The sequence below is a fragment of the Periophthalmus magnuspinnatus genome, chromosome 13 (assembly GCF_009829125.3).
Source record: "Periophthalmus magnuspinnatus isolate fPerMag1 chromosome 13, fPerMag1.2.pri, whole genome shotgun sequence".
Classification (NCBI taxonomy): Eukaryota; Metazoa; Chordata; class Actinopteri; order Gobiiformes; family Gobiidae; genus Periophthalmus; species Periophthalmus magnuspinnatus.
Genome location: NC_047138.1, coordinates 13,763,016 through 13,775,265, shown reverse-complemented (window position 1 = coordinate 13,775,265; position 12,250 = coordinate 13,763,016). Strand labels below are relative to the sequence as shown.

Here is a 12,250-nt window from a genome sequence, read left to right as displayed (position 1 = left end):
TGTTGGCGTCTGGATGTGTTGGTTAAAAATTGTGCTACAGCATTCTGCACAAGTTGGAGGCGACCCAGGGACGACTGGGAGACACCAACATAAAGTGAATTGCAATAATCTGTTCTAGAGCTAATAAAAGCATGAATCTTTTTCTCAAGATCGTTGTGATTTAAAAATGGCTTGACATTTGTTAAAAAACGTAGTTGAAAAAAGCTTGCTCTGACCACGCTGTCAATTTGTTTGTCAAATTTAAAAGTGTTGTCAAGAATGGCCCCGAGATTTTTAGCAGTTGGTCAGAGCCTTGAGGTCAGTGAGCCAAGATTTAAGGGGGCAGAATTACCAAACAAAATATATTCTGTTTTTTCTTAATTTAAGTGAAGGAAATTTTGTCCTAGCCACAGCTTGATATCTGCAATACAATCGAACAACGTTTCAAGTGCGTCATTTTTCCTTGACATTGCAGGTAAATAAATCTGAACATCATTTGCATAGCAGTGGAACGCAAGCTTGTACTTGGCTATAACTGACCCCAGGGGCAGCATATAAAGTGAAAACAGGACAGGCCCAAGAATGGAACCCTAGGGTACTCCACAAAACAGGGAAGCAGTAGAGGATGATAGTTCACCTGTCTGTACTGAAAAGGTCCTTTTGGTTAGGTACGAGGTGAACCACTCAAGTGCTGCACTGCGAATGCCAACATGGTGGTTTAGCCGGGACAGAAGGACCAAATAGTCCACTGTATCAAAAGCAGCTGTTAGATCTAGCAGCACTAATACAACAGGACATTTGGCATCAACAGAAAGGGTAATGTCATTGTGAACTTTCAGCAGTGCAGACTCCGTGCTGTGGCGTGATCTGAACCCGGACTGGAATTTCTCTAGAATAGAGTTTTCTTCTAAAAATGACTGCAATTGTGTAAAAACTATTTTTCAAGAATTTTTGAAATAAAAGACAAGTTAGAAACAGGTCTAAAATTAGATAAAACTGAAGGATCCAAATTAGGTTTTTTTAAGAGGAGGCCTAACTATGGCATGTTTAAAAGCACTTGGGACACACCATGAACTAAGACAAATGTTGATTAAAATCAAGCGGGAAGGCCCGACAGAGCTGAACACCTTCTTTAGCAATTTGGTTGGTAGAAGGTCCAAAGGACAGTTTGTTGTGCTCATATGCTTGACTACATCAGTGAGGAATGAAAGTGAGACCGGTTCAAAAGGGTCAAACACTGCAGAATGAGTGACAACAATAGGAAGGTCTAAACTAACGCTGCAGCTAGTTAGCTGTCGAACAGACACCACTTTGTTAACAAAAAAGCAAAGGAAATCTTCACAAGTGGACACTGAGGCATCAGTCAAAGGAAAGATGCCTGGATTCACTACAGAATCAACTGTACTGAACAGCACTTGTCCATAGATAGCACTGCATTGCTCCCTGGTTTTGTTTCATTTTTGAAGATATTTTGTCTTTAAATGAAACGGACCAAGAACATAAACTTCTTTCCATAAACTAGCATTTCTCACAGAGAAGGCCATTTAAAAAATAAAAATTGCCATTGTTGATGATGACACATTGTTGAGTTCTGGAGGTATTACTCAAACCAGTACACTGGCTGTTTTGAGAAGTAAAGCATTGATATGAGCAGGTTATATTTCACAGTGTCAGAAAAGTTTTTAAATCAAGGAACACTGCATCAACTATAAGTTCAAGCTCTTCTTTCAAAGTTATCCGTGAAGACAGAGAAGTTTGTATTGAAGGTACTGTGAACAAGGAAATATAGAACATATTGGGGGATACAAATAATCACCAAATAAACAATAATATCAATAAAACCACCAAATAATAATCACCAGAGTTCAGATTTTTCACTCGAATGTCTGATGAGTTCAAATATGAAGTTACAAGGCAAAATTGTAAATCTGCCGTGCAAAAGAACTAACAAAAAACTAAAAGGGATCTCATACCATCCCATGTTTGATGTCAGCATCCATGCCGTTTGCTCTGCTTGGCACCATGTGAATGTTTAAGTCATAATTTTCACCCTTTGGGGACTTGCCCAGCATGGCAACAACTCCATAAAAGTGATACAGAACAGTCACCTCCCTTTAAGAGCTGCCTATAATACCATAACACACTGTTAGTTAACACTGACCCTCTTCAGTAGGTAGGTACAACATGTCTGTATGTTTTGTATTAAAAGTGTGATGACTTAAAAGAATAGTTCAGAAATATTTCCTATATTAATGAGGACACCTATTGGCATTGCACTTTTGAATGGCTTTTTTTTTTTTATAACAATTTGCAAATGTACCAAGTTGTTTTTTTATTGGAAGTAGCTTTAAGTGTTTGTTTCCTGATTATTGGCAACACTTTGTAGACTTTTGGTAATTCAAAAGATACAATATTTTGTTTTGAATTGTTAATAACTATGGCCTTTTGTGTTCATTTTTCATCACTCTTAAACCCATGGATATGTTTTCTTTCTTTCATACGTTTTCATTAAGACCAATTTCACAGTCCATGTTCTATCTTTATCTCACTGCACTTGACCATAGATTTTTCTTGTGAAATACTGAATAGCAAACTGAATCTCAATAGGAGTCCTTGTAAAAGCCAGTATTAACACTCAGGCCTATTTGGGGCAAATGACTGACAAACAGTAATATGCAATATTGAGGTTGCATGAGGTTTTGTGCAATATTCTTTTTATTATGCTATGTTTGTTTCTCACAAGTAAGCTGTTTAGTTTTGTTTGAGGGTGAAGTGTATCTGTAGCTCACTGAGGGAACTGTAAAATTGCATTATTAATAGAATTGAATTGTAAAGGTTAAGTATTCATACATACTGTATTTGATTTATTCATTTAAAAGGAGGCACTCCATTTTCATACACAGGATTAGGCATAGTAAAAAAGACAATTAATAATTAAGTTATTTTTCTCCCAGTCATGCTGTTAAAAGCATAAAAATAAAATGTACATATACACTCTTCATGACATGAGACAGGACTTAACAGATTCATCAACAAAATAAGTAATGGAAACTATGTACAAATATTAGATGACATTCGGTTCACACTGAAAGAAGAGGAACAACAATGTGTACATCGTTTTCTAGTAGGGGCTTAACCACCTGCTTGACTTGAAATGTAATTGCTTTGCCTGGAATGTTCCATAATATGACATGAAATACATCCATTATTTGTTAAAATTACAAATTTGCATCAACTGCTTTTCTTCATGGCTAATGCCATAATGTGGCAATAACATCCCAATGGATATAAGCAAGTCGTGGACACTAAAAAAAATAAAGTTTAGTGCCCACACCCCCCCACACCCATTTTATTGTATTTATTTATTTATTTATTGGGGCAATGTCTTGGTTTTTAATTGATTATTTTGAATACTTAAAATGTTTCGCTGCCCATCTTAGCTTTGATGAGCAGAGAAATGTCTTCCCTCCTACAACTTTTTTTTCACCTGATTTGGATTTTTCTTTTACTACTGGATCATACCTGGGTGGCTGAGAGATTGCAACTTATAACTTGTACAATATTTTAAAAAATATTGTATGACCTGAAAAAAGATGGTTGCTCCCTCCTTTGACATTTCAATATGACCCAAAATGTGCAGGAAACAGCCTTGTTTTTCTTTCAGAACTGCATAGACACAACATGGGGGCCAACTCCACCATGCTGGGTGACCTTCTGGAGATCCAGGGCTTCCACATTGCCCTGCCTTTCAGGTACCCTCTGTTCTTTTCCCTGCTGCTGGTCTACTGCTCCCTGCTCCTCTCCAACGTGGGTGTCCTTCTGGTCATCTTCAGTGACCGGTCTCTTCACCAGCCCATGTACCTCCTCTTCTGCAACCTACCCCTCAACGACCTCATGGGCAACACTGTTCTCCTACCTCGTCTTATGATGCACATTGTGAGTGGAGAGCGCTATATTAGCTACCAGCAATGTGTGGTGCAAGCTTTCCATAGCCATACTTTTGGCTCAGCTTCGCATATGATTCTTATTATCATGGCTATCGACCGCTACATCGCCATCTGTCACCCGTTGAGATACAGCACCATCATGACCAGTCGAACAGTCACAGGGCTTTCGGTAGCAGCCTGGGGTATATCCTTAGTCCTGGTTTCCATCCTTATTGGGTTAACTGTTAGACTCTCACGGTGTAGAAACGTGATTCAAAATGCATACTGTGACAATGCATCTTTGTTCAAGCTATCGTGTGATGACGTGTCCATAAATAACATCTACGGCCTCTTCTTCACAGTGCTGCTCTTCTGTTGTTCGATAGGGGGCATAGGAATCACTTACATCCGGATAGCGCTACTGTGTTGGATTAAAAAGAATAAAGAGTTGAACAGACGTGCAGTTCAAACTTGTGCTAGTCACCTGGTGCTGTACCTTATTATGATGTGTACGGATTTTCTGACGATCATTCTGCATAGGTTTCCAGAATACCCATACTTGAGACAAATAGCATATGTATTGTTCCATGTAGTTCCTGCAAGTCTGAATCCTGTCATATATGGACTACAGACCAAATCATTACGAGATAAAATTATGTATTATGTACGAAGAAAAGTATTGCCGAACTAGAAAATTTAAATCTTTCTTGCAAAAATACTAATGTGTGTATTGGTGAAGTAATATAGAGATTAGATTTACAAAGTGTATTTTATGAACTTTTGTAAAGCAAGCCCATCTCCCATTTTTATTTCTCACTGCTACTAACCCGTATTCTGTTAAAGGGCCCATATTACACTATTTTCTGATCTGTTATAATGTTTAACACACAAACCCTGCATATTTAGGCTGAGTTCTTCTCTCAAAAAAACCCCAAAAACACTCTGTTCCACCTTGTGATGTCATGTGGTAATACAGGAAGTGCTCCACTGTGTTTTTAAACTCCATGCACCCTCACTAGAATCATTTAGGTAATTTCAGCAGTAAAATTGCAAATCTTTACTAAACAAAAAATAAAAGTAGATGCTAACTTCATGACATCACAAGGTGGAACAGAGCATTTTGAGCTTTGGAGATGTAAACAGACTAATAATAAAGAGTTACTCAAACATGTGTGAATGAAACAAAACATAACTCTGGTATCTTTTTGATGAAGAAACAACATAACATGGCTTAAAGTTCGCAAGAGTCAATTTGGTGTTATATGGGAATAATAAGAGAAGTCTATTAATTTCATTTTAATTTCAATATTAGGCCATATAAAGCAGGTTGTGTTGTGAAAAATGCTCTTTGTTCATGTGCACCAAGTCAACAATTCACCCTTTCTCTGAGTGCATTGAAAATGGATTTGTATAGGTCGGTATGTAATTTATTTGCTGTCAAGATCAGCAGCCTTATGCAAAATCATACAACCGGAATGATAATGGTGTTGCCCACGGCAACGTTTTGAATAAGGTCGATAAGGAGGGCAGTGGGAAGTAGCCTATTTTCAAGTATATAACTCAACTAAGTGTTTTGGCCTTTGTAATATTCCAGCAACTGTTGTTGACACAAAGGAAACAAATTATGCTATCACGATCTTTTAACTATGAATGACAAAAATTATAAATTGGGTTGTTACATTTTATTTTATTTTTCTGAAACATTTGGATCACTATATACATGACTTCAACAGCATATAGTAAACAGATATTTTGTCATTCTTCTGTCTTTGAAAGGTACCCGGGTTGTAATATGGAAATACAAACCCTTCAATATAACAAATGCACAATATTACAAGTATATATTATGACATTATTTTTAATTTGAAAGATCTTTTTAGTTAATACTGTGTCAGAACTAAAATAAACCTAAATTACACACTTACAACAACAACAACAGCTGGTCTTTCTGAATATTGACTAATAATGCAATAATATTTTAGTAATTTGTAGTTGTAATTAAAGGCCCTGTATCAAATTTTTACCTTCTCCAATGCGTGAAAAATACAACTAGTAAATTTTAAACAGTTTGCAAGGGTCCAAAGTTATTCCTTGCTTATGTTCTAGGCAGTTTCTAACAGCATTTCACAGCTCTCAGAAATCAGTGCTCCTGTTTTAAGTTGATGGTAAAGGTAAAAACAACAAGCAAGCAAACTCGAACTTCCTCATCATTGGGCAATAAAACATTTTATAATTAGAAGCAGACAGCACGCAGTGAATATATTTTGACCCCGAGAGTTGCTTACATAATATATGTACTGTACAAGGCGAATTTTGCTCATATACTTGGGAAAACATTGGGTCAGGGCCTTTAATAAACTATTTCTTACTTTTGGAGAACCTTTGCATTGGCATTTCACACCTTATGACTTCAAGTAATAGAGAAAGTAACGAGTAATACACTCCTGATTTCTGTGCGTACTCAACAATTCCAGGAATATTTTGTCACGAGAAACCAACAAAAACGTGTGAGTTCAATCAATTCGAGACCTTTCGTAGTCCCCTAGACAGCACCATGCATTCAGATAGCTTTGCCCATGATCAGAAGGCTCATTAAGAAAACCATAATGAAGAACAGCCACATGAAGAAGCGGTCCAACACTTTAGCCACCTTCTTCCACTCCCCCGTACGCTTCTGTGTCGCCCTCTGCTCACGGTAACAGTTAGCCATGTACTCCATGTTCCTAAGCAGCTGGGTCTCCGCACACTGGCCACTACAGCATGGCTCACGTTTATCAGCATGATCGCTCACTCCTCCTCTCCTACATCTCTGTGGACCTGCCTCACCACAATCCATACTCATGAAAACACCATTCTTCCAGGTGCTATAGTTACATGTTGGGTTTATCCCGACCGAACTCAAGGGACTCAACACGTGGTCCGCATCCTCCCTCTCCTCAGTTCCACTTTCCACTTTGATCAGGTCCTCGTCCCGGCTGGGTGGAGCTTGTCCGTTCGGAGTGCAGTTGTTGTTGTTCTTGACAGGCGGGTGGTCTGGTTTTTCGGGTGTTGGAGACATGCAGTTTTCGCCCACCTCGTAGACGAAGCACATGCGAGCCAGGTACTGCAGGATGATTGTCTTGGCCCATTTGGGAACAGGCTTGGCATCTGGGCCACAGTGGTGTATGTTCATGATGAAGATAGTGAGAGCAGTGGAGGCTGTGATCATAGTCATGGTTGCAATGTAGTATTTTCCTGAAAAATAAAATACGATTGACATATTACTTAAAGGGCTCATATTATGCTATTTTGATTAGAATGAATGTAGTTAAAATGTTGTTTCCTCATCACAACCATACCTGGAGCTGTGTTTTGTTTCATTCACATATGTTTAACACACAAATCCTGCATATTTAGCCTAAGTTCTTCTGTCAAACAGAAAACATGCTGTTCCAAGTTGTGATGTCAGTAATTGCTCCAGTGTGTTTTTAAACTCCATACACCTTCACAAGAATCATTAGGATAATTTCAAACCTGTAATTTCCAATATCTACCAAAAAAAAAAGTAAAAGGTTGCTATTAACTTGAAAACTACTACTTAAGGTAGAATTGAGCATTTTGAGGTTTCAAGATGTAGACAGACTAATTAAAGCGGTTACTCAAACATGTGTGAATGAAACAAAACACACCTGTATATTTTGAGGAAGTAACAACACTATAACATGGCTTACACCTCACAACAGTCAATTTTGCATAATATAGGACCTTTAAACAAAAGCCCATAACATACACAATGTGACTGTATACAGTAACTGGGGCACTAAAAGGTTTAAAATCATTGTATTTAAGGTCCCTGCACTGAAAATGTCAAAGATCAATTTTGCACAATCTCTACACGTGCGAGTAGCACTCCTGCCTTCTCAAAGACTAAATCCCACATTATAGATCCACTAAGAATCAATCAATATAACTTTATTTGTCCCAGATGGACAATTCAAGCAGAAGAAGCAGTTAAAATACAATAATAACAGAATAGCTCAAACAAAGGACTCAGTGCAACCTAACAGAAGTACTGGTCAGGTAGGGTCAGATCCTTTGTCAGGGCAGTTTGAAGTAAACAACAGCCCTCAGGACAAAAGACTCCTCTGTGTCCTGCAGTCAGGGGTATCACAGCCAATGTCCAGGGGAAACCAGGAGAATATTTCTTTTTTTTTAATCTGTCTTTCTATTTGTGTTGTTAGTCCTATGTTTGTTATTAGTGAAACTTCTAACGGATAAAATATTTTTAATAATCATTCGAGGTACTTGGTATGAAACCTGCAATATGCCAAGTGTCTTTAAGGGCTGACCATCATCACTGCTTTTCTAATTCTATCCTACTCATGTCCTCATAAATTCATTAATAAACATATTTTTGGAAGAATGGAAGAAGCTGAAAGCAGGAAGTAGAAAGCAGGAAAAATGATACACAAAGGAGGTTGTAGATTAGATTAGACTATGTAACTTTTTAGGTGGGGGGACTGGCACCTCTCCGCGCTGATGTTATTGCAGATTGTTATTGTTATTTAGATAGAAAATTCCACAGTATAGCATTAAGCACATCTATAATCCATTTATTCAACTACAAATGTTTTTATTTCTCAAAAGTACCATGAGAAATATTCACTCTTACTGTGAGCTGGGCTGCCGTTCCACATATCTAACCTGTAACTTTGCATGGTCGTTTGTCACCATGGAGATAGATACTTTTCAGTGCCATGCCATGTAACATTCTGGGCAAAGCAGTAATATCTCCGTGGAGACAAGTAAGGACATACTCTCCACCTTTAAAAAACAGATAACCTATCAGTGATGGAAGGTAAAATATAGTATATAACGTAAAAGTAGTGAAGGACTGTACTTAAGAATACATTTTAGGTATTTGTACTTTACTTAAGTAGATTGGAGTGGATACTTTTTACTTTACTACATCTGAGACCAGGTAAAGAAAAAGAGAATAACAGCTTGGAAAAAACAAACAAAAAAATATTGTTTGCATTGAAAAAAAATCAGCACAAATATTTATCAAAATCACTACATTTCAAACTTTCTAAGACCACAAAATCTGTGCAAAACACTCTTACTTTTTACTCTTACTATACTTTTAGCCTACTTAAGTTTATTTTTTCATGTAATACTTTTACTTTCACTTGAGTATTTCTTCACTCTCATATCTGTACTTTTACTTAAGCAACAAAATTGAGTGCTTCCTCTACCACTGTATATTCACCCGCACACTTTCTACAATCAAAATCTTTATATCTCACATCTTACCAATGAGAGGTACATTCTCCGACGGGGGCATGATCTCTGCGACCAACAGCTGGAAGACCGTTAGCGCTAACATAACAGTAACTCCCAGCGACACCTTCTCTCCAGAGTCAGCCGGGAGGTAGAAACCCAATGGAGCCAGGAACGAGATCATAACGCAAGGAATGAGCAGGTTAAACACATAGAACGACGCTCTCCGTTTCAGCTTCAGCGTGTAGGTCACATCTGGGTACGGCTCCGCGCAACACCCGTACACTATGACGTTCTTCTTCGCCGGCATTCCCAGAACTTCCCACTCCACGTTTTCCACCAGGTCGGCCAAATCTGCGCTGTCCATACCGTTGAGGATATCGAGTTGGTTCCCGTTGTAGGTCCAGGAGCCGTAGGTGAAACGGCACTGCTGAGCGTCGAAGGGGAAGAAGGAGACGTCCACCTTGCAGGAGCTTTTGGTGATGGCCGGAGAGTCCCAGGTTATCTGACCGTCGTGCTGGATGACCACGTTGGTGTCCATGGGTCCGGTGAAGTGGTCGTCGGCGCTGAGGAACAAGATACTCCCGTTAGAACTCATTTAGTGCAAGAGGATGGTAACCGAGATGTAAGGGCACAGTTCACCAGCTGAGGGAACACTACTATCTCCTCAGTTCTGTCTGCTTTTCATAATCCTCCATATCAGAGAACAACTTTTGCCGTTGGAAGTAAGGTAAGGTTACAAAAAGAAGCTATATGGCCGTGTGAAGTATCTACGGGAAGCTTACAGTTCACGCTTTGTATGTATCAAAACAACTCTATTTACTACTCCTACTACTTTATAATATTGTGTTTTTTGCAAATTTAACTCTTCAAATAGATAGATCAGGATGAGGATCTATAGGTATGTGTACAAACTGATGTAGAACCTAATAGTAAAGTGTCGTTCTTTGTTTTTGGGGGTCGAGAAAAAGCAGACTATGACCTGAACACTCCCGGTAACACAGTGTGAAAGTGTTCAGTTTGTGCCCTCTGTCCAGGCCACCATCACCAGATCAACCCAATACCATTCCGACCTACTTGTTATATAGGACTATATCAGGTCTCCATACATAACTACTAGGTATACGGATGGTATCGAGTCCATCGTACTCATCTTTGTCCCATCTGAGGTGTGCATCTACCCACACTCGCCGGATCCACAAATAGGCTGTGAGAATTTGGTTCCTCTCGTCCTGTAAGATGTGATAGGATTTGTTGGGACAGCGTGGGCGTATGCAGTGTGTAGGGAGCAGTGTTTTACCATGTCGATGATCTGGGAGAGGGTCACCTGCAGCGTCACGTTCAGGACTTTGTTGGTGTCCTCCACTGGCCGGAGGGCACTGCTGTAGTTTGCAAATAAATCTTTAAGAAGCTTCTGAGCATATTTTCCATTAGCACAGCGACAGGCTATGGTACATACAGAAACAGTGAGAAAAAGTACAGTAACATCTTATACAATGGAGCTCAACAATCCCGCCCACTTTGAAACCCACTGTATTTTGTCCCATAAACCTTTTGACAATTCTAAATAATGTGGGGGGTGCTCTACATGAGAGTAGAGCACCATACTGCTCATATATCAGACACATTGCTGTGAACAAAACAATCACAAACAATCCTCCTTTGGATTAGTGCACACACAATACACCAACTAATGATAATCAAATATATGAACCATTTTATTATTGCTGTCTGTAACTGACATATGGCTGGCTCTAGCATTAGACACAGAAGGTTTTGCCCACTCATCACACATATACCTATTACAATTACTCTTATACCTCTATGTTTTGGTATGCATACCCAAATTCAGCAAGCTAGCACATGGCCTGAATTAACATAGAAGTAAATAAAGAACCCCTCTTTTGGTAAACTACGGGCCCTCAAAAAGCATCTTGCACAGGGAACCCCAGAAAACACTTGGATCTTGCACATTTGATGTTGTTGTGGTTGTTGTTGTGACTGTTTCCCACTTTTTTGAAATTCCACTGGATACATTTACATGGCAACTCAATAATTCCTGATTTTGTGTGTGTTTACATGCCCAAAAATAAACTGGATCATCACAAAACCCGGCGATGTGTATGCTATTTCATTTGAAAGACAATGTGCAATGAATGTTATAATAACTATAACTCAATCTTTAACACGTTCTCTGCGCAATTTAGCTGTGAACTATTATAAAAAAAATCTGATCACATCAAAAGTAACTGTTCAGCTGTGCAATACTATGATATCTCCAGAAGTCAGATAAGCCAGATCCGATTTTTTTGTATAACAACAGAAAAATAGCCACCAATTTCAGCATGTTTATGTAAAAAGAACACTGAAGTCTCAGACATGACAGTGACAGATGGTGTTTGGGACAAAGGCCATTCTGCAAAGCTCCAGTGAGAGAGAGATTGAGCAAATCTGCAATACTCTGTAGCCGGATGTGTGTGCGTGTGAGGGCTGTTCCGTGTGCGTTAATCCACACAACATCTGACAGTGAGACTGCAAATGAAACATGTGTCCAAACCATGTGATGACATCCAGTTATAGATCTATTTGTACGCTACCAAACACACATATAAACCCAGACAGTATCATTTTAAAGCATTCACACACTTAATACCCTTTAATCTGTCAAAAAATTGCACACACTCACAATTACAACTAAATCAAGTATGTATGAAGCCAAGTAGATTACACTTGGGAGATCTTTATTGTCATGCAGTCCGTCTTACTTTGGGTTGATAAGAATTAGATGGAATTGTAAAAAAGTATAACAAAGATTACCTCATGATTTAATGTTTTAGAAGGAAAAAAAAATCAAAACAAAAATGACTTACTTTGAAAAATTGTGAAAAAAATAAGGCACTTGAACCAGCCCGTGGCACCGTTTGGCTTCATCTTGATCCAACCATCAAAGTCCCTCTCCAGCGCATTGGAGATGGGAGTGTGAACCCAACTCAGAGCTGTTAATCCGCGGGAAACTACAGGGGGCGTGGCCGTGTGGATCAGCAGTTCACTTTGATATGTGTTATTCCAGTTCAGCACCATGGAAA

The 12,250-nt window shown here is 38.8% G+C and overlaps 2 protein-coding genes across 2 annotated transcripts; one reads left to right on the top strand and one right to left on the bottom strand.

Moving 5' to 3' along the window:
* The first annotated feature begins 3,660 nt into the window (after positions 1-3,660).
* Positions 3,661-4,596, top strand: LOC117380350 (olfactory receptor 52J3-like). Its single transcript, XM_033977146.1, has one exon. It carries the CDS (start codon positions 3,661-3,663, stop codon positions 4,594-4,596), a length of 936 nt encoding a protein of 311 aa, XP_033833037.1.
* A 1,869-nt stretch (positions 4,597-6,465) lies between these two features.
* Positions 6,466-12,105, bottom strand: chrna10a (cholinergic receptor, nicotinic, alpha 10a). The gene is made up of 5 exons (XM_055225979.1): positions 12,035-12,105; positions 10,465-10,610; positions 10,242-10,396; positions 9,198-9,730; positions 6,466-7,139 (listed from the first exon to the last, which is right to left on the bottom strand). The coding sequence occupies exons 1-5, from the start codon at positions 12,093-12,095 to the stop codon at positions 6,466-6,468; spliced, it is 1,569 nt and encodes a 522-aa protein (XP_055081954.1). The 5' UTR covers positions 12,096-12,105.
* Positions 12,106-12,250: the final 145 nt, after the last annotated feature.

Excerpts from the sequence above, each read along its gene's own strand:
- LOC117380350 (XM_033977146.1), top strand. The coding sequence starts at position 3,661 with ATGGGGGCCAACTCCACCATGCTGGGTGACCTTCTGGAGATCCAGGGC.
- chrna10a (XM_055225979.1), bottom strand. The coding sequence starts at position 12,095 with ATGAAGCCAAACGGTGCCACGGGCTGGTTCAAGTGCCTTATTTTTTTC. Across the intron at positions 10,397-10,464 it reads TCTCCCAGATCATCGACATG|GACGAGAGGAACCAAATTCT; the intron begins GTAAAACACTGC and ends CACATCTTACAG. Across the intron at positions 9,731-10,241 it reads GATATAGTCCTATATAACAA|CGCCGACGACCACTTCACCG; the intron begins GTAGGTCGGAAT and ends CTTGTTCCTCAG.